This window comes from Cervus canadensis, chromosome 11 (assembly GCF_019320065.1).
Source record: "Cervus canadensis isolate Bull #8, Minnesota chromosome 11, ASM1932006v1, whole genome shotgun sequence".
NCBI lineage: Eukaryota > Metazoa > Chordata > Mammalia > Artiodactyla > Cervidae > Cervus > Cervus canadensis.
Window position 1 is genome coordinate 77,472,101 of NC_057396.1, and position 19,934 is coordinate 77,492,034.

Below are 19,934 nucleotides of genomic sequence, written 5' to 3' on the forward strand. Positions count from 1 at the left end.
GGCAAAGTCATGTATCAACAGATAATCCAGCTCCAGAGCCCGAAGTCTTCCTCTCCAGGCCAACACACTGACATCTTTTAGATCCTTGGTCTCAGAACCCCTTGACACTCTGAAAAAATATTTGACTGATCATTACAGATTAATACAGGTAATATTTTTACTAAAATAACTCTATTTTAAAAAATAAGAATTAGTGTGGAGAGTAACCTTGATATACAGCTTTGTAAACCTTTTTTTAGGTTACATGAGATTCTTTTATTTTTAGCTTTATTGAGTTATAGTTTATTCACCAAAAAACTGCACACATTCAATGTGTGCATATGCCCTGTACCATAACCAAGCCGCTAAGCCTGCCCATCACTTCCAAAGTGTTCCTTCTGTCCTTTTGTGGATTTTAGTTTTAGTTTTTAGTGAAAATGCTTAATATGAGGTCTATCCTCTTAGCCTATTTTCAAGTGCACAATACCATATTATTAACTATAAATACTCTGCTGGACAACAGATCTCTAAAACTTACTCATCTTGTATAACTGTATATCCATTGAAAAACAAATCGCCATTTAATTTGACTGCACATTCAAGGGGAACTTTCAAAAATCCCAATGCACTGCATACCACCACGTACCAATTAAATCAGAATGTGGTAAGAGTCGGACATCAGTATTTTTTCAAGGTTACCAGGTAATTGCAATGCAGAGCAAAACGTGGAGACCACTGCTTCGCTCTTAATGGAAGACAGAGTCTCTTAGCTGCTTTTGCATTCACCCTGCTGTAGTGTCTCATGTCCGGCAGCCTGTGGAGAATGCTGTTGTAAGTCCATGCAGAGGGGAAATAAGGCCTTAATACTATGATGAAAATTGTTCTGAGGTCGTAGACCTCCTACGACAGTCTCAAGAAACTCCTGGAGGTTCCCAGACTGCCCTTTGAGGACAGCTGCCTGGGAAGGGTTAGGGCTCTCACCTCCGTCATCGCTCGCTTGTCACTGACGCCTTGAAAGAGGTGTAACTGGCCCACATCTCAGACTGAGGCTCAGAGTGGCTAACTTCTCTCAGACCACAAAAGGGAGCATAATTTAGTTCAGCATTTGAATCAAAATCCCTAACATTAAATCCTGTTATCCTCTGCTTCTTTAGGCATGGGGAAAACAGCATGCCTCAAGAACAAACAAGCAGGTTTTCATTTCTGCTCTAAGCTGGAAGGAGAAAGGCATAGTTGAGGGCAGAGGGCGGGGGAGTGGGGTTCCGATGAAAAGTAGATGGTAGCCGATGGGTAGGGTTCTGATGGGTAGGGTTTAAACTATATTTGAGGAGAGGCCTGTCTCCTGGGTCCTGCATCTCCCGCACTGCAGGCGGATTCTTTATCGCCGAGCCAGCAGGGAAACCCTCAGGCCTCACAGTCACCCACAACTCAGACCCTGGGGTGTTGCCGGCTGCTGAGCATGTCAGCAGATACTCGTCGACCCGCAGCCAGAACCTTAAACAGACAGGGGTCGCACGTGTCCACCCCCTTCACTCCGCAATGTCAGTGAGAGGTGGCCGCGTGGCTTCTAAATGTGCGGGCTTGATGGCAGCGAGTTCTCTGTTCAAACGCCAGCCTGTCCCACTGAGGAGCTGCCCCAACGGTGGGGAGATGGCACTTTTTCTATGTTGCCCCCAATCAGCCTCTCCAGAATGACTTTTACTTGGCTTTAATCATCTGATTCCAGATCACCTTAAAGAAAAGAGAGGGAGAAATAGAGGAGAGAGAGAGAGAGCAAGAGCGAGGGTATGAACTGACCCCAGGTTCAGCGGCAGAGCTGCGGTGTTTCGGCCTTTAGACCCAGCCAACGACTGCCCAGCTACAGCCCTGGGTCTCTGATGAGATAAATCAATAGATAGGAAAATGTAAAAGTCAGGGAAAATCCAAACTCTGAGCAAAAATGCTGTATACTGTAGGGCAAGGGGCACGGTATCTTCGGACAAAGCTGTCTTGGCTTCGCGTTCCATACTGATTTGATTTGATTTGACCCATCTTCCATCTCACTCTCCTGGCCATCATGTTCCTCCACCCCCTCAGCTGATCTGGCTCTGGGTCGGCAGTCGCATAGCTCCAGCCCCTGCTGCAGAGAGACGGGACTCAGGGGGACTAGACAGACGGAGGGGAAGGGCAAGCATGTAGGTAACGGTGTTGTTTCAATGACACCCCCAAACGTGGAACTCTCCCCTAGAGCTTCTGGACACACGTTCAATATTTTTAGGCCATTTCTACTAAATTCAACGTGAGACACACGAGGTCCCACCAGAACTCTATGTATGGGCAAGTGAGGGTGAGGAGGGCACACACACCACCTCCACTGCAAGGGCCGAGCGATCCTCAAGTCGCTCTGCACGGACGCCTCCTTCCCACCTACCCCCTCCTAAAAGCAAACGGGGAAAGGTAAGAGTGCTAACAGCCCTTCTTGGGAGAACTTCTAGAGCCCTTCTTGCCCTTGGGGACCTACCATCCACACCTGCTTACAGGGCGGGGGTACAAAGTTCTTCTAATTAAGGCAGCGTAAAGTACGCCTGGCCGTCCCCTGGGGTCTTTTTCAAGAAGTGAAACCTCCTGGTACGGCAGGAACTCTTTTGTATATCCTTTGGCTCTCATGCCCGTGTATTAAACTCGAGCCGTCGGGGCAGAGCCCGAGGCAGCAGAAGCCCTGACTTCCTGTCACCTGGTATCTCTCCGCGATCCCAGGCCTGGCCCCTCTCACCCTGGGCCCCGTGTCCTGGGGAAACGAGCTGGCGAGGTGAACTCGGCGGCCAGAACCCACACATCATCCCTCGAGCCTTGAGACCTCGGAGACTCAGGTAAGGGATCCCTTTGCCCTGTGTAAGTGACTCTGAGGCAGTGATGGTCCGCGAGACCGGAGGCTCAGCTTTGACTCTGGGGCGTCCCTGCTCGGGTTTTCTGGTAGTGTCATTATCCGAGGAGGGGTGATACCAAGACCCGCAGTCCACCTCTGTCTTAACTGCTCTCTCTCTCAAGAATGGCCTGGGCCAATCAACTCTGGGTCATTCTACAAAAGCAGCAGATTGCAGTATGTAGATTAAAGCATGGTTACCACCCGCTGGGCTCCAACCGGAGCTCCACCATCGACAGCTTACTAAACCTCGATATTGCTCGGTTTCCTTATCTATAAAGTGGGGGCAGTAGTAATACCCCCTGTATTATGAAGAATAAACGAGCTAAAATCCCGACGCTCTTAGAACGGCCCTGTACCAAGTAAGAAAACCAGTCACGGCTATTATGAAAATAACATGCCTCTCACTTTAAATGCTTTTGTCTCCAGAGATACGCACTAAATGTGTATAGCCTTAGGTGTTGGTAAGCCTCTCGGGCTACAAGTTTCTGGACGGGCTTGGTGGACAGCACAAAACCCTGCCTCAAATCCAGCTGCTGGTGGGGCGGGGGGTGTGAGGAGGATCTAGTGAAGGCCGATAGAGATGACTTAACCCTGTCACGGTTCTTTGCTGAAACCAGCAACACTCCCCATAAAACAGTCTCAGCTCACTGGTCAACAGGTGAGGGGAAATGGTCGCCTTTTGGTCTGACACCTGAGTATGTGCAAAGCTGCCCAGGGAGGAAAGTCAGTTTCCTATTTGTTAGCTCATAGTGTGTAGAAAAGATCTTTCCTGTAGCTCAGATGGTAAAAGAGTTGGCCTGCAATGCAGGAGACCTGGGTTTGATCCCTGGGTTGGGAAGATCCCCTGGAGAGGGAAATGACAACCCACTCCAGTATTCTTGCCTGGAGAATCCATGGATGGAGGAGTCTGGCGGGCTACAGTCCATGGGGTCACAAAGAGTGGGTCACGACTGAGTGACTGACACTGCTCTAGCTAGTGTGTAGAAAAGAGGTTCTTATGTAATCCTAGTACAGGCATTCCCAGAAGGAATTTACACTCCATTAGAGGGATTAACAGTATGACATGGGAAAGATGACTTTTGTTGACAAGTAAGGAATGCAAAGAGCTGGGGGTGTAAAGAATTCCTGCCCAGGAAGAGCCTTCTGTGTGTGTGCTCAGTCGTGTCTGACTCTTTCGGGGCCCCCCTGAGCTGTCGCCCGCCAGGCTCCTCTGTCCACGGGATTCTCCAGGCAAGAACACCGGAGTGGGTTGCCATGCCCTCCTCCAGGGGCTCTTCCCGACCCAGAGACTGAACCCAGGTCTCTTGTGTCTCCTGAATTGGCAGGCGGTTTTTTTTATCACTAGTGCCGCCTGGGAGGCAGGAGATGTGTCCAGGCCAGTGGCTTTGTGGGCAGGGGAGGGATGTGCGCTTAAGAAACCATGTTGAGACCACCAGTGTTTCTGAAAACCAAGAGGTGGGCTATGCTTCTTAAGCCCAAACTCTTAGAATAAAGCAAAGTTTGAAACTGTAAAAAGAAAAAGTCATGTAGAGTCTGTGAGCAGCCACGTGGAGGGTTTCCCCAGCAAGCAATGATGGATCAGAGATGAGTCTGAGTTCAGGAAGAAGTATAACTTCAGCAGGGATTTAGAGAGCCTGATCTAGGAGCCTCGCAGAGGATGGATTAGGAAAGAGAGAGATGAAAGTCAAAAAAGTAAGGTTTTTGTGCTAGACCAGGAGAGGAAACGAGAATCTCACTCATGGGGTGACACTGGCAGTAGAAAAAAAAAAAGAAAAAAGAAAGTCCACCTGCAAACTAAGATCCCTTACAGAGGTAGAAACGGCAGGACTTGGCCACTGGTTCCATGTGGAGATGAAAGAACTGGGGAGGAATGTGGCTGCAGCTTTCCAAGCTGGGGTGGCAGGGACACGGACGTGCAGCTGTCTGAGGGCTGGTGCCTGGCTCGACGGCACAGTGTTTATCTCTTGGAGCTGTCTCGCCCCTGGCTCGTGGCATGCAGGACCACAGTGACATGCAGGATCACAGTGGCACGCAGGATTGTAGTTCCCAGACCAGGGATGGAACCCGTGGCCCCTGCAGTGGAAACGCAGGGTCTTAAACCACTGGGCCTCTAGGGAAATCCCTGCAGCACAGTCCTTGAAAAGGGCAGTTCCAGCTGAGTGGCTCCAGCAGGAACTAGCCGCCGAGTGTGGAGGAGTAAGTGGGTGGTGAGGAAGTGGAGGGAGACAGGAGGCGCTTGAGATGCAGGGGGCGCAGGACTGGGGGGCTGGGAAGGGGCCTTGGGGTGGAGGGACACTGCAGCACCTGCTGGCCGTAGCAGAGGTTCTTCCTTCTGTTCTAAGTGCTGTGGACACCGCGGGGGAGGAGAGGGCGGGACGGACACAGGCGGCGGCACCGACATGTACACGCGGCCGCGTGTGAAGCAGAGCAGACAGCTAGCGCAAGGCTGCCGCATGCCCCAGGGAACGGGGGTTCAAGAGGGCGGGGGGTGTGTATGTGGCTGGTTCCTGCTGCCGGATGGCGGAGACCACCACGGCGCTGTAAAACTATTACCCTTCCATTTAAAAAGATTTAAAACTTCACTGTCACTGGAACCTGCGTTTTTTTTTTTTATTCTTTGAGCATCTTAAGTTGAAATTATCCCATGTTCCCAAAGTAAGACTTTGGCTGGAGAGATCAGATCACCAAGGTAACAAGCAACAGAGCCGGGCACTAGAAACGGCAGAGCTCTTCCCGCCTTATACTCCACACACAGAACAGGGGCCAGAGATGCGAGGGCAGATCTCTGAAGAACTAACACCTCAGCGAAAGGAGGCGGGCTGGGGGCACAGGCAGAGGGAAGGGCAGTGAGACCACGCTTCCTCAGAGATAGGCACGCCGGCGGCCGTGAGGGTGAAATGCAAAACTGTTTCCCGTGGCAAAGGAGGAAGTTGAGGTGAGAAGGGCCGTGCGGCTTTGAGCTTCTGAGTAAATGACGGGATTATTGGACCCAAAAGTCATGATTCAAACCAAAACCCATAAAGGCTGTGAGACCGTCTTCAGTAGATGGACACGAAAACAAGGTGGGTGCCGTTTACAAACCCAAAAAGATTTGCAGAAGTTGCTCTAATAAAACAGGGCAGGGTCTGATCAACGGAGTCCTGCTTTTAGTATAGTTCAGTGAAAATAAAATCCTCTTATGACCACATTTTGACCAGTGTGATCAGTAACCGCTACCAAGTGTACCCACTAGTCTCTGAGCCTAACTGTGTGTTGGAAAACATGCTGGTGGGGACAAAAAGTCACTGTGAACAATGACAGAAAAAAATATATAGGGTAAGTCTGCAGGAATCTACAATATTCTGATGAGAGTGTGGTCTAGTTTCATATATTCCCATAGAAAAAAATGAATAAAATCTTTCATTACTCAGTCCAAATAACCTGCTATAAATATATATATTTTATATATATAAAATATCTATATATTTAAAATATCTATATATACACCAGAGAAACCTATATATATATATAGGTTTTATATATATATATATATGTGTGTGTGTGTGTATATATATATATATGGCTTCTGCGGTGTATATATAGATATTTCCATGAAAAAATGAGATAGCATAGAGAAACAAGTATGTCTGTGTTTATAAATTACCATTTTACAGTAATACTTGTGTTGAAGATTTTGTAGAAATACACTTGCCATAGTGAGGCATCATTTTAACAGAAATAAAACGTTCCCCTCCAAAGGTCATTACTGCCATTGGTCATTGCTGACACAGCCCTAGCAGGACTTGTTTACATAAAAGGTTTATGTCACCAATGATATAGGCATAACCTTAAGCAGCTGAGAAATAAGGAGAAATTAAGACAACAGTAGTCCAGTCATCTCCTTCTGTCCATTAATTGATGACCTTGGCTCTGGAGAGAAGCAAGGTAACCCCGGCTCATTCCATACTTGTTATTGTTGTTTAGTTGCTAAGTCGTGTCTGATTCTTTTGTGACCTCATGGACCCGCCAGGCTCCTCTGTCCATGAGATTTCCCAGGCAAGAGCCCTGGAGTGGGTTGCCATTTCCTTCTCCAGGGGACCGTCCCGACGCAGGATCAAACTCACACTTCCTGTTGGCAGGCAGGTTCTTTACTGCTGAGCCACCAGGAAGGCCCGTCCATGATTTACCGTGGGGAATTAACTCAGTCCTCAGAACCCCCATTTCCATGCCTGCAGAAAGACAGAAGGCCCAAGTAGCAGGACAGGCGTGGGGGAGCTGGAGCCAGGCACACTGCCCCTGGACGGAGCGGGCGCGCAGTGAGCTCCTCTGTGTGGTCCAGCCTGCAGCCCAGAGAGACGGCCCCAACCTCAGGGCCCTGGGTTTGGCTCTGTCACTAACTGCAAGGTCTGCTTTTCTTTTACAAATATGTCCGTCATGTATTACTCATGGGGATAAAGTCCTAGAAATATAATTATGGGATTATGCCAACATGTTTTTTGGCTGCACCACACACAGCTTGGGGGATCTTAGTTCCCCAAAGGATCGACCCTGCACCCCCGCAGTGGAAGTGCAGAGTCGTAGCTGCTGGACCAGCAGGGAAATCCCCAGTGCAGGGCCTCCGACAAGGCATGTCCCATCCCTGGGCCACAGTTTCCTCATTTGTCAAGTGAACAGAATGGTTTCTGAGGTTCTGACTGGCGCTAAACACCCCGCCTGGTGACCAGAAATGACTTTGTAAACCCCCTTGGCGGTCTGTGTTAATGTATGGCCTTTGGTTGGAGGTCCTGTGGGGAGGTTTGTGGTGAAAGCAGGTCCCTGAGACCACCTGGCATTTGGCAACCCAGAGCTGGGGCAAACATCAGGTCTGCAGCACCCACAGGCTCTCCTCTCTTCTTCAGCCGTGGCTCAGACAGATGTTCCACTTTCAACTGATTTATAGTCACCCAAATCGTACATTTATATGAATAGAAGGAAAAGATTCATAAAGGAAAGGCTAAATTCCTGTTCCCCATGGGAGACAAAGCAGCCTGCTATCATAGATACTCTGTTGGCTAGGTCTTAGCCCTCATTTTCTAACATTTTTATTGGAGTGTAGTTGCTTTAAAATGTTGTGTTAGTCTGTGCTGTCCATCCAAGTCAGTCAGCTGTTAGATGCACATACATCCCCCTCGTTTTTGGATTTCCTTCCCGTTTACATCAGAGAGCGCTGAGCCGGGCTCCCCGTGCCACGCAGCAGGTTGTCACAGTCAGCTGCTTCACGCGCGGGCGTGTACGGACGTCAGCCCCCATCTCCCAACGTGTCCCTCCGCCCTTCCCCACCATGGTGACTCGTATGTTCGCTCTCTATAATTATGCCTCTCTGTCTGCCAGGCCCTCATTTTAAATCTCTGATGGCCGTGTGACTTTGAACAAGTTACTAACTTCTGTGTGTCCTTGCCACCACTTCCACACACGAGAGGCAATGCTTCACCCCGTCCACCCTGAGGCTCAGACGAGCTGCCAGGCCCAGAATGCCGCTGTCACGGGGAAGTGGGCACAGACGGGGCCTGGGAGGCTCCCGACACCTGTCCTCAGCAGGCCGGCAGGTGCCCAGAGATAAGCAAGCAGGATGCACGGCCTCGGCCTCCAAGGCCGCTTACGCGACTCAGTCAATGAGGACAACACGAACTCCGTGTCCCTAAAGGAGGATTTCCAGGGCCCAGGAAAGGCTCTGTGGAATTCATGCCAGTAAATTACACACAGAAATGAATACCGAAGGGGATCACACGATGAAGAAGGCAGAATGGTCTTAAAATGTCAGAACTGGAAGAGACATTTCTGTTCAGAATCCAGAGATCAAACCACATTTACTTTCTCCCTGTGTATGGGGCATTTTCACTTACGTTAACTTACTTATTTATCACAACCTGCCTGTGAAAGGTGTATTGGTCTCATTTTTCAGATGGAAAAAAATAGAAGCCAGCGCTCCTAAAGGAAATCATGTTACGAACAGGAACAAGAACAAAAGAAGCGAATGCTTCAGACATGGCTGCTTTACCTGCATTTACTTCTTCAATTACCGTCACGAAGAAACTTCTAAATCCAGGCACACTTTCATTACTTTTAAACGTACTCACTTACTTGTCCGACTGTCCCCAGGTCTCGGGTGCAGCACGGGGCCCCTCCATCTTCACTGTAGCATGCGGGGTCTCCGGTGGCATCGTGCAAACTCTTAGTTGCAGCATGTGGCTCATCCCAGATGGGACCCGGGCCCCCTGCAGTGGGAGAGCGAAATTTAGCCACTAGACCTCTGGGGAAGTCCCAGGCATGCTTTGAATAGTAAAGAAGAAACGCAAGGGATTTATGTTCTAGGAAGGAGAGACAAACGATAAACAAGCAAGCAAATGCAGTAATTACTCACGATGAGTGACCACAAAGCAAAGAAAGGCAGGTGCTGCGGGAGACTCAGGAGGCCGCACTGTGGGCTGAGCCTCGGGGACGGCTTCTTCGAGATGCCGAGGTCTGAGCTGCCCCGGCTGAGGCACACACGCCATTGGGCCATTTAAGTCTTACAGCAACCGCATGAGACAGGAATTATCACTGTCCCTGTTTTATGGCTGAAGAACTTGAGGCCCAGAGAATTTGAAGAACTGGCCCAAAGTTTCACAGCAAACAGGGAAATCATGATCTGAACCTAGGCAGTCTGATGTGTGGCTCAGGAGGCCACCGTCTTACACAGAACCTTCGGGAGCCTCCCTGAGGTGAGGTACTCAAGACTGCAGTTAGTCGGAGCAGGGGAAACTGTACCGGCCCCTCTTCACCATCCTCCGCCACGGTGACCGGCCCATCACCATGGACAAAAGCAGATAAGCAAAGGAACAAGGACAAGCCCGTGAAAAATACACTTTCTAATATTAAAGCACAAGGAAAGCATCCAAGGCTGACAGACACACAGAACTCATGAATTAGTGAGCATAACCTTCTCCACAGAGAAAATCCACGTCCTTTCTGTGGCTGTCGAGAATACTGGCAGGGATCCCCAAGCCAGATGCCTGTACATTCAAAGGACAGTCACAACCTAAAAGTTGAGAATTTTCTTTTATTTGGCAGAAATTTTTAGGACTTAAGTCCAGGAGGCAGCATCTCAAGGAATCCTGAAAGAGCTGCCCTGCGGAGCTGAGGGAAGGCAGAAGTTTTGAAACAAAGGGCAGGTAGCCTGAACATCAAGATGTTACTGTTAACTAAAGGAAATCAGACATTCCAAGTTAGGGAATTTAGCGATTTTCTATGTATGGGAAGATGTGAGAGTCTGGGCTCATGGAAATCATCCCTTTCATATTGTTGTTCAGTCGCTCAGTCGTGTCTGATCCCACGGACTGCAGCACACCAGGCCTCCCTGTCCTTCACCATTTCCTGGAGCTTGCTCAAACTCATGACCGTTGAATCCATGATGCTGTCCAACCATCTCATCCTCTGTCGTCCCTTTCTCCTCCTGCCTTCACTCTTTCCCAGCATCAGGGTCTTTCCAATGAGTCAGCTCTTCGCATCAGGTGGTCAAAGTATTGGAGTTTCAGCTTTAGCATCAGTCCTTCCAATGAACATTCAGGACTGGCTTCCTTTAGGATGGACTGGCTGGATCTCCTTGCTGTCCAAGGGACTCTCAAGAGTCTTCCCCAACACCACAGTTCAAAAGCATCAATTCTTCAGTGCTCAGCTTTCTTTATAGTCCAACTCTCACATCCATACATGACCACTGGAAAAACCATAGCCTTGACTAGATGGACCTTTGTTGGCAAAGTAATGTCTCTGCTTTTTAGTATGCTGTCTAGGTTGGTCATAACTTTTCTTCCAAGGAGCAAGCATCTTTTAATGGGTGCCCTTAGGGCTCAGAAACTCACACTGCAGGGCCAGAGTCACTGATGACTCTGATATCCTCGATTACTGATCCGGCAGGAAATACTCCACTTCTCATACCTTGTCTGAGATGCTCCCCCAGACCCTGTCTCAGAATGTGGAAGGAGGCCTTGCCTCAGATCCAAAGCCAGTAGGAAGAGGCCCTGACTGCTTTCAGTGACACCTGTGCAGAGAACCCAGAGGAAACCATTCAGATTCACGACAAGACAGAAGTCGGCTAACAGTCCTGCTTCCTCCCGTTTTATTATTTGTCTCCAGGGGTCTGAGGGCGACATGGCGACACCCAGGAATTCAGTGGTCGGAGCTTTCCCAGCGGAAGGTCCCCCTGCCATGCATGCTGCTCAGAAAGGGATTCCCAGGAGGGCGCCTGCGGTGGTGGGCCCCACACAGAGCTTCTTCATGAGGGAAGCGAAGGCTCTGGGGGTAAGTCAGTCACCCCGCACTCCACATCCTAGGGACTCTCTGGCCTCCAGAAGCAGCTACTGCGGGCTAGGCACAGGATTCAACCTGACTTGAAGGTATTTGATCCAACATGAGGTGTTCTTTATGTCTGACACAGGGGTTCAAACCAGGGATGCACAGAGATTACTGTGGTGATCTTGTGCTCCCCTGCCGTGATCCTGAGATTTGCACAGTTAGGGGCCTCCATCCCAATTCATCACGAGTACCCCAGTACACCTGCCGTGGAAATGCTGGGGTGGGGAAAATGAATCTGAAGACGACAAAGGTCTTGGGCCCTTTAACGCTTGCCCTGGACACGTCACACAGCCCGTCCGCTCAGGAGCCAGGGCTTCCAGGCCCCACTCCTGCTTCCTGACTCAACGACAATTTCCGTTCCACCATCAGCGCCCCTCTCCTCCCCGCAGGCTGTCCAGATTATGAACGGGCTGTTCCACATTGCCCTGGGAAGCCTCATGCTGATCCACAAGGACGTCTACATGCCCATCTGTGTAACCTTGTGGTACCCTCTCTGGGGAGGCATCATGGTGAGTAAAACCTAGTAGCCTTTTTGGGGAGTGATGCAGACAAAAATGTTCAAAGAAGCTCCATGGGAATATACCAGATCACATATGTGTTGAGGAAAGCACAGCGGTGGGGAACAGGTTGTCTGGTTGAAGGGATTTAGAGGAAAAAGAGGCTGAGTTGAGCCTGAGTCTCGTGGTTGAGTCAGTGGTCATGCTTCACGGGAACTCAGAGAACGCGGCCCTAAGTGGACGTCCACAGCGAGGGAAGACCGCACAAAGCCCGACCTCTCCAAACTCAACGGCTGGGGTGGAGCTGGGTGGTCCTAGACCGTACGGGTTGGTGTTTCGGAAAGCAAGAGTGGGCGGGGGCATTGCAGCTCCTCCCACCTGGCCCTTCCTCCCGACGATTCTCTTTCGTTCCTGTCTCATGTGGTGGAACAGTCCCATGCCGAAAAAGCCCCTCACCTTTCAGCGGAGCAGTAATCCTCATGGTTGCTTCACGTGCAGCTTTCCAGGTCTGCAGCCCCGTGCGGATGAGGTGTGAGGCAGTGATGTCTTTATCCCCGGTACCCTTTCATAGATGAGCTGTGAAGACAGGTTCAGGACTGAAATTTTCAGGGCAAGGAGAGATCGATTAGAGTCAGAGTTTCCTCCATTTTACAGCTTGAGGAGCAGAAGAGGAAGACGAGAAATAATGATCACTTCCTGTAGCAGCCCACATTTTAATGAAGCGCCTGCTACATGCAGGCCAAGTACTTCTTCTATGTCAGTTCACTCACCATTGCCATCAGTCATTTAAAACACCCTGAACTCCAAAGAACAATTCCCCAAATTTACAAAAAAAAAAAAAAAGAAAGCCAAAACTTTTAAATTCACAGTGTGAGTACTAATTGACATGGAAATGTGAGTTCTGCCTGTGGTTTTACTAAATGCCTAGTCACAGATCCCCAGCTGGTTGAATGAAAAGCATGGATTTAATGTGGTTGAGCCTGAATAGTGGAGAAATATGTGCTGAAAAATGAATGAATCCATTAAAAAGGGCTGGATAGTGCAGGGAAAGTGGCTGAAAGGGTGGACAGCTTTTTCACAATCGCTTCTCCACGTTAAAAGGTGACCTTCCTCTCTGCCCCTCTCCCCACTGCTTCTCCCATCCCTCCCCACCCCTCCCTGCCCACCACCTCTCTTTACAGTACATCATTTCTGGATCACTGCTGGCCGCAGCGGAGAAAAACTCCACACAGAGCATGGCAAGTAATCGAATGTCCTCTTTTCCCACACGTCAGAGCGGTGTCTACTTTCTCAGCTGGAAACAAGGACCCTGGAAGGCCCTTGTAGTTACAGTAGCGCTGTGACCCCTCAACCCCCAGAAGTGAAAGATCCTCTATGATGCTACTGTGATCAGTTCATAAAAAACATGAAAATGGGATGTCCATGGAAACAGAATCAGAGGCAGATCGGTGAAGAGCAGGCTTATGGTCTCAGGAATGAGATGCTGCAAGAGACTGAGATCTCTTTGAAAGTCACGCCACTCCTCTCAGATCAGCATGGAGGGAAATGGTCTAATCAAGGCTGTGACTGACTCAAGCCTTTGTTAACCTTGAGCTGTAGCCTTGGGCAAGCCAGCTTCCCCCATGTACCTCTAAGTTTTCACCTGTAAGATGGAGATAACAGTCCTTGCTACCGTATGAAATTATCCTGAGGATAAAACAGAGTGACATGTATGCAGGATAAAATATATGAAGGTGCTTCAGAGTCTATAAGGCGCTAGAGCGGTCTTGTTCACATAACCCTCAGGACACATTTACACCCAGGTAGACCCCCTGATTCTCTACAGGTCAGGAGTTTACCAGCAGGCTTCCTTCTTCAACTTTTCTACACTTACTAAGGTCCTACTAATTTAAGTCACTTCCAAAGTCCATGAGAGACTGAGGAGACTGGGATGGCTCCCCTCTAGAGGTGGTCTGACAAACTCACTTTGCGGGGAAAAAAGCAACTGTTTGTGAAGATGAAGCTGTATTTAAGATAGAGCCGGTTGTACTGACTTGCCATCTGTAGGTCATACAACCAGGGATAAAGTCTGTGTGTTGTGAGATAATCATCAGTAACACCACATCATTATGGTGCTTGTTGCACGAATCTTCCTTTCATCATCCCTGCAAGGCGGCGTGTCACACTGACAGCCTCTAACCTGGTGCTACCCAGAGACGTCAGCCCCAAGTGTATTTGTTTAGAGAGATGGCTGACTGGGGCTGACTGCAACCTGTGTCCACAGGCAAGGAGAAGGTGTATTACTTACTATTCGTGTGTTTCCACTTGATGATACAGACCTAGAGCGGCCAACCTGCTCGCTCCCTGCCTATGGCCACAAAGCTTCCTGCTTCACTGCAACATACTCTGAATACTACTTACTTCATTTACTCAACAGTTGTGCACTGAACGCCTACTAGGATTCCGGGGCGGGGCGGGGGGCACTGGCAGCTAAAGAAGTACAAGGATCACTTCTAGAACATTTTCTTGACGAACTGATTGGATGGGTGGCAGAAACGAGGTGGGGAGGACCGCGACAAGGTGCAGACAGGACGGTGTTTGTTTTGCAGTGAAGAGACTACAACAGCCAAGAGAAACAGGACTTGGCAGGATTTAGATGTGGTGCCTTATGAGTCAGGAGAATAAGATCTGGAACTCTGTCCTAGCTTATATTGTCCAATTGGAAACTAGACTCAATTAATAAATATCTGTGTCTCTTATTTCAGCTCACAGGGAGAGTGATAATGAACTCTTTGAGCCTCTTTGCTGCTATTTCTGGAATAATTTTTTTGATCATGGACATATTTAATATGACAATTTCCCATTTTTTTAAAATGGAGAATCTGAACCTTATTAAGACTCAGATGCCATATATTAACATAAACAACTGTGAACGAGCTAACCCTGATGAGAATAACTCTCAGTCCATGGAATATTGTGCCAGGATACGGTTTGTGTTCTTGGTAAGTATGAAACTGGATTTATTTTCAGGAAGGAAGCATGGCATTTTCCTTATGATCATCAGCTCCAGATCCAGACTGTGTCTGCACTTATTGCCTATATGGTTTTGAGCCAGAATTCTGACCACACCACACGGTCTCATTTTCTTCCTCTGTAAAATGGGAGGCGGTAACAGTATTTATAGAACTGTTTTGAGGGATGAGTTAACACAGAAAAGCACTTCGAACAGTGTCTGGTACACAGAAAGTGCTATTTAAGCCTTTGCTTTAACATTTATTAGTATTATTAATGGAACTAACATTTATTATTTTTATTATTAAGATGAACACTGAAGAACCTAAGTTGTAATGAATGTCATTTGCCTCAAGGGCTTCCCAGGTGGCTCAGTAGTAAGGAATCCACCTGCCAATGCAGGAGACCCGGGTTCGATCCCTGGTCTGGAAGATCCCCTGGAGAAGGAAATGGCAACCCACTCCAATACTCTTGCCTGGAAAACCCCATGGACGGAGGAGCCCGGCGGGTTACAGTCCATGAGGTCATAAAAGAGTCGGACATGCCTTTAGCAACTGAAACTTCACTTCACTTGAAGGGAAAAGAAATACATCTCCCAGGTGTGGAGAGATTTCCTTGATGTGATACTATACCACCTAAAGCTGGATACAGTTTCATGTGGAACTCACATTAAACTGTTCTTGCCTACATGGAATTGACTCTTCAACTAATTATTACTGCCTTACTTTGGGTCAACAACATACACTCTCTGTTAAGTGCAGGAGTTTACTAAGGGTTAGGGTTATGCAAATACCAGCATTTCTCCCAGTTAGTCACTATTTCCCTAAAGAATCGACCATTTCATCATTTACTTTTAGTCATCGGTCATTTACTGTGCATTAACCATGTTCTCGTGGCTTCATTAGCACATTTTCACCCTAATTTTTCTGTTTTTCAGAGCAATTTCGCAGTGATGATGATCTTTGCCTTCCTCCAGAAACTTGTGACAGCTGGCACTGTTGAGAATGAGTGGAAAAAAATATGCTCCAGACCCAAAGCTGTAAGTATAAGCTGTGCTATTCACAACCTCCCTTAGGAAAGTCTCACCTGCAAAAAATCATTTATGGAGAGCATAATCTGATGAGTCTGGGGGCATCATGAAAAATGATTCTGGCATATTTCTGGGAAGCAGAAAATACCAGTAATATTCAGTGTATTTGTTCTGAGAAACGGCTGACTGGGGCTGATTGCAACCTGTGTCCACAGGGAAGGAGAAGGTGTATTACTATTCGTGTGTTTCCATTTGATGGTACAAACCTAGAGCGGCCAATCTGTTCTCTCCCTGCCTATAGCCACAAAGTATCCTGCTTCACTGTGACATAATGTGAATATTACTTACTTCATTTACTCAACAGTTGTGCTCTGAACGTCTACTAGGATTCCCACGGCGGGGCGGGGGGCGGGGGCATGGCAGTTAAAGGAAGTACAAGGGTCCCATGCTACGTGCATCCTCTTCCTAACCGTGGACTCTGCTGGACTTGAGTCATGCCTCTTGACTTCAGGTTTCCATACTTAATGTATAAAAGCAGGATGGCTTCAGGCTGATTAAAGCCACTAGTTCTTCCAAACCCAATTTCTCAGTACTCCCTTCTCCCCTCTTCTTTCTATCTAATCTCTCGTCCAAAACAATAGGTTCAAAGAGGCCCAACGGTTGAGATATGAATATCCCAGGGATAGATCAACTATCAACTGCTTTAGAACCATAGGATGTCAGCTTTGCAATAGAATTTAGAAAGCATTGTTAATGCCTTCATTTTGCAAGTGAGGAAAACAGGATTAGAGACAGCAAGTTAATACTTTCCTGAGGTTATCTCCAATAAAGGCCAGTCAAAACTGAAATACAAATTCCTCTATTATTGCAGTGTTCTTTCCCAAACACTGTGAGATCATTCCAGGTAAGGTGGCAAGTGTTTGCTGGCCTTGAGGATAAGCCTTGATTAGTGGTTTGGTGACGATCTGAACACCTGGGAAACCAATCCTGGTATGCAGAAGCATCTAGAAAACAGCATAAAAACCAGGAGATATTGATATTTGTGCAGATTGTTGAGAACTGTGCCAGTGATCAAAGTCAAGAAATGTTTGCTAAATTTTGTGTTCCAGAACATCGTTCTCCTGTCAGCTGAAGAAAAAAAGGAACAGGCGATCGAAATAAAAGAAGAAGTGGTTGAGCAGACTGAAGTGGCTGAGCAGATTGAAATGTCTTCCCTACCAAAGAATGAAGAAGACATTGAGATTATTCCAGTCCAAGAAGAAGAGGAAGAAGAAGCAGAAATGAACTTCCCGGAGCCCCCCCAGGATCAGGGAGACTCGCCAATAGAAAACGATAGTGTCCCTTAAACGGTCTCTCTTCTTTGCTGTCGTCTTTTCTTTTAGCATTAGTGTTCACAGCTTCCCAGAGACTTATTTACCCGCATTTCTGAAGGCACTCTGCACGTGGCCACCAAGCCTTTCTCTGGTCTTTGCGTGGAGGGACCACAGACAGCTCCCTTCTCCCCATCCTCATTCAGAGTATGAACGCGGGCCACTGTGGCAGACTAGCATCGTGTTTCTCGCTTAGGACAGCCTTCTTACGTTAAAAAGGGAGAAGTCTGAGTGCGGGCTGCAGAACGCGGCTTGTCACTGGCCTGACTCCTGGGTAGGTGTAGCAGCAGCAGAGTATCACAGCAGCAGCAGCGGCAGCAGAAGTTTGTTTCTCCATTGCTTCTCTCTGCAATAGGCAGACTGTGTATCAGGTGAAAAATGTGAGTGACTGCTCCGTGCCATCCTGAAGCTATCTTTGATTCCTTCCACACCTATATATAGATATATATATAGATATATATATACAGGTGGAATCTCTTTTGCACCACTGTTTTCAGGAAAGTAAAAGATAATGATAATGAAGTACAGTAAAGAACCTATTCCATCTGTCTTTCTGTGGGCTCACACTGTGCCTCTGCATCTCACTGGAGGAGCTCTATGGGGCCAGTCCTCAGCCCTGTCTCTGTACAAACAGCACTGCTTGTATCTGGATCTGTCTCCTTCCCTCTTAACTTTTCTTAACTCCTCCTCTAGGCTCTTGGCTGCTCTATCTACATATTTTTCACCTTTAGGCAAGAGAAGAAAGAATGATAGAAAAAAATGCCATAATGAACACCCAAATCGCAAAGGATAATCAATGCTTGTATTTGACAGTGTTTTCCAGTTCACAAAATATTTTATCAAGTAAGTGTAATTGATCTTCCATGATCAAGGAAAAAAATTTCTATCTCTGTTTTACAATGCTCACACAGTAAGTAAATAAATCAATGTAACTTTTCAATAGTAACAGCAAGTAATTTTGAGTCTTATTTCGTACCCAGATCATCTTATTCAAATGCTAGAATGCTTGAAACAATGAAATTGCCTATCCAGTGTCTATGTAAGAGCCAAGTCAAGAGGTTTGCCAAGCACCTGCTCTCCGACCAGCATGAAAGAGGTGTTGAGAAAGACACAAAAGAGTCAGAAATCATGTTTTACCCCTTGGGGACAAAAAAACATTCACAATCTTCAAAAACTCATTAACATACAATTAGCTGCCAGATTATAAAATGCAGATACTAAGTGCTAGAGAAACTCTGAGGAAGAAGATCATGCTTGAAAATAACATAATTACTTATAATGCCAAATCTCAGGGACTGTTACCCCTACCTCTAGATTCTTATTCATATTCAGAGAGGTTACTACCCTACACAGAGAGAGCGTTAACCTAGGAAGATGTCACTAAAATCTATCAACTGCGTTTGAGCATTTGCTGCATGGAAAATGCTGCCAGACCCTGACGGGTATACAGACGATGCAGTTTCCACTCTCAGTGACATTTCCACTTTGTTGCTGCTGCTGCTAAGTCACTTCCGTCGTGTCCGACTCTGTGCGACCCCATAGACGGCAGCCCACCAGGCTCCCCCATCCCTGGGATTCTCCAGGTAAGAACACTGGAGTGGGTTGCCATTTCCTTCTCCAGCGCGTGCAAGGGAAAAGTGAAAGTGAAGTCGCTCAGTCGTGTCCGACTCTCCTCAACCCCATGGACTGCAGCCCACCAGGCTCCTCTGTCCATGGGATTTTCCAGGCAAGAGTACTGGAGTGGGGTGCCATTGCCTTCTCCGTTCCACTTTGTTAGGGACCACGAATTAAAGATATTTCTGGTGATTAGAGAAAAAAAAGTAGGTGGGGCATTTCTCTAAAGTTCTTGAAAATGGTTTAAATTAATAAAACTCTCTGCGTGTGCTCAGCTGCAGCAGGTGATTCCAACATGGTATTTCCCTGAGCTTTTTTTTCTTGTAACATTCTGGTCACAGGAGCCTCCACCACTCTCAAGTTCAGATTCATGGAACCCTAGTCTGGGTTTGAACCGTGAGATGTCAAGACATTGACTATTCGTGTCAATATATTCTAACACACACACACACACACTCCCAAGGAAAGTTCTCCTGGAGTAGGTCATTAATAACACATTCCTTTCTGTGTTCACTCCAGAATGTGACTGGACTACATGGTGGTGGACTAGGACCAGTCCCTGCCTTGGACTAGGGGACAGGGAAGAGGGTGCAGCTGTGACCAACTCAAGGCAAAAACTGGTGAGAAAACCTTCAGAAAAGATAAGATCTTGGGACTTCCCTGGCTGTCCAGTGGTTAAGACACTGCACTTCCAATGCAGGAGGCATGGGTTTCATCCTTCATTGGGAAACTAAGATCCTACATGCCATGCTGCATGGCCAAAAAAAAAAAAAAAAAAAAAAAAAGACACAAAATCTTATTTCTATCTCATTTTCTCAACTTCTGAAATATATATGAGGATCCTTCTCCAAACACATGGCTTCCTTAAGTATTTTAGTTTCTTTTATTCATTTTTTAAGATAGGGCTTCCCTCATAGCTCAGTCGGTAAACAATCTACCTGCAATGCAGGACACCCAGGTTCAATTCCTGGGTTGAGAAAATGCCCTGGAGAAGGAAATGGTAACCCACTCCAGTATTCTTGCCTGGAGAATCCCATGGACAGAAGAGCCTGGCAGGATATGGTCGATGGGGTCGCAAGAGTCGGACTTGACTTAGTAACTAAATCAATTCATTTTTATATATTCAACTAGTTTTTACTGAGCCTACAGTAACTCCTTATCACAAGACACTACTGATGTCTACTCTTAGAAAATGAAAA

The 19,934-nt window shown here is 47.4% G+C and overlaps 1 protein-coding gene across 1 annotated transcript; it reads left to right on the forward strand.

Moving 5' to 3' along the window:
* The first annotated feature begins 2,599 nt into the window (after positions 1-2,599).
* MS4A1 (membrane spanning 4-domains A1) lies at positions 2,600-18,067 on the forward strand. Its single transcript, XM_043482288.1, has 7 exons — positions 2,600-2,828; positions 11,015-11,179; positions 11,623-11,742; positions 12,912-12,968; positions 14,475-14,711; positions 15,659-15,760; positions 16,861-18,067. The coding sequence occupies exons 2-7, from the start codon at positions 11,030-11,032 to the stop codon at positions 17,095-17,097; spliced, it is 903 nt and encodes a 300-aa protein (XP_043338223.1). The 5' UTR covers positions 2,600-2,828; positions 11,015-11,029; the 3' UTR covers positions 17,098-18,067.
* Positions 18,068-19,934: the final 1,867 nt, after the last annotated feature.

Excerpts from the sequence above, each read along its gene's own strand:
- MS4A1 (XM_043482288.1), top strand. The coding sequence starts at position 11,030 with ATGGCGACACCCAGGAATTCAGTGGTCGGAGCTTTCCCAGCGGAAGGT. Across the intron at positions 11,180-11,622 it reads GGGAAGCGAAGGCTCTGGGG|GCTGTCCAGATTATGAACGG; the intron begins GTAAGTCAGTCA and ends TCCTCCCCGCAG. Across the intron at positions 12,969-14,474 it reads AAAACTCCACACAGAGCATG|CTCACAGGGAGAGTGATAAT; the intron begins GCAAGTAATCGA and ends CTCTTATTTCAG.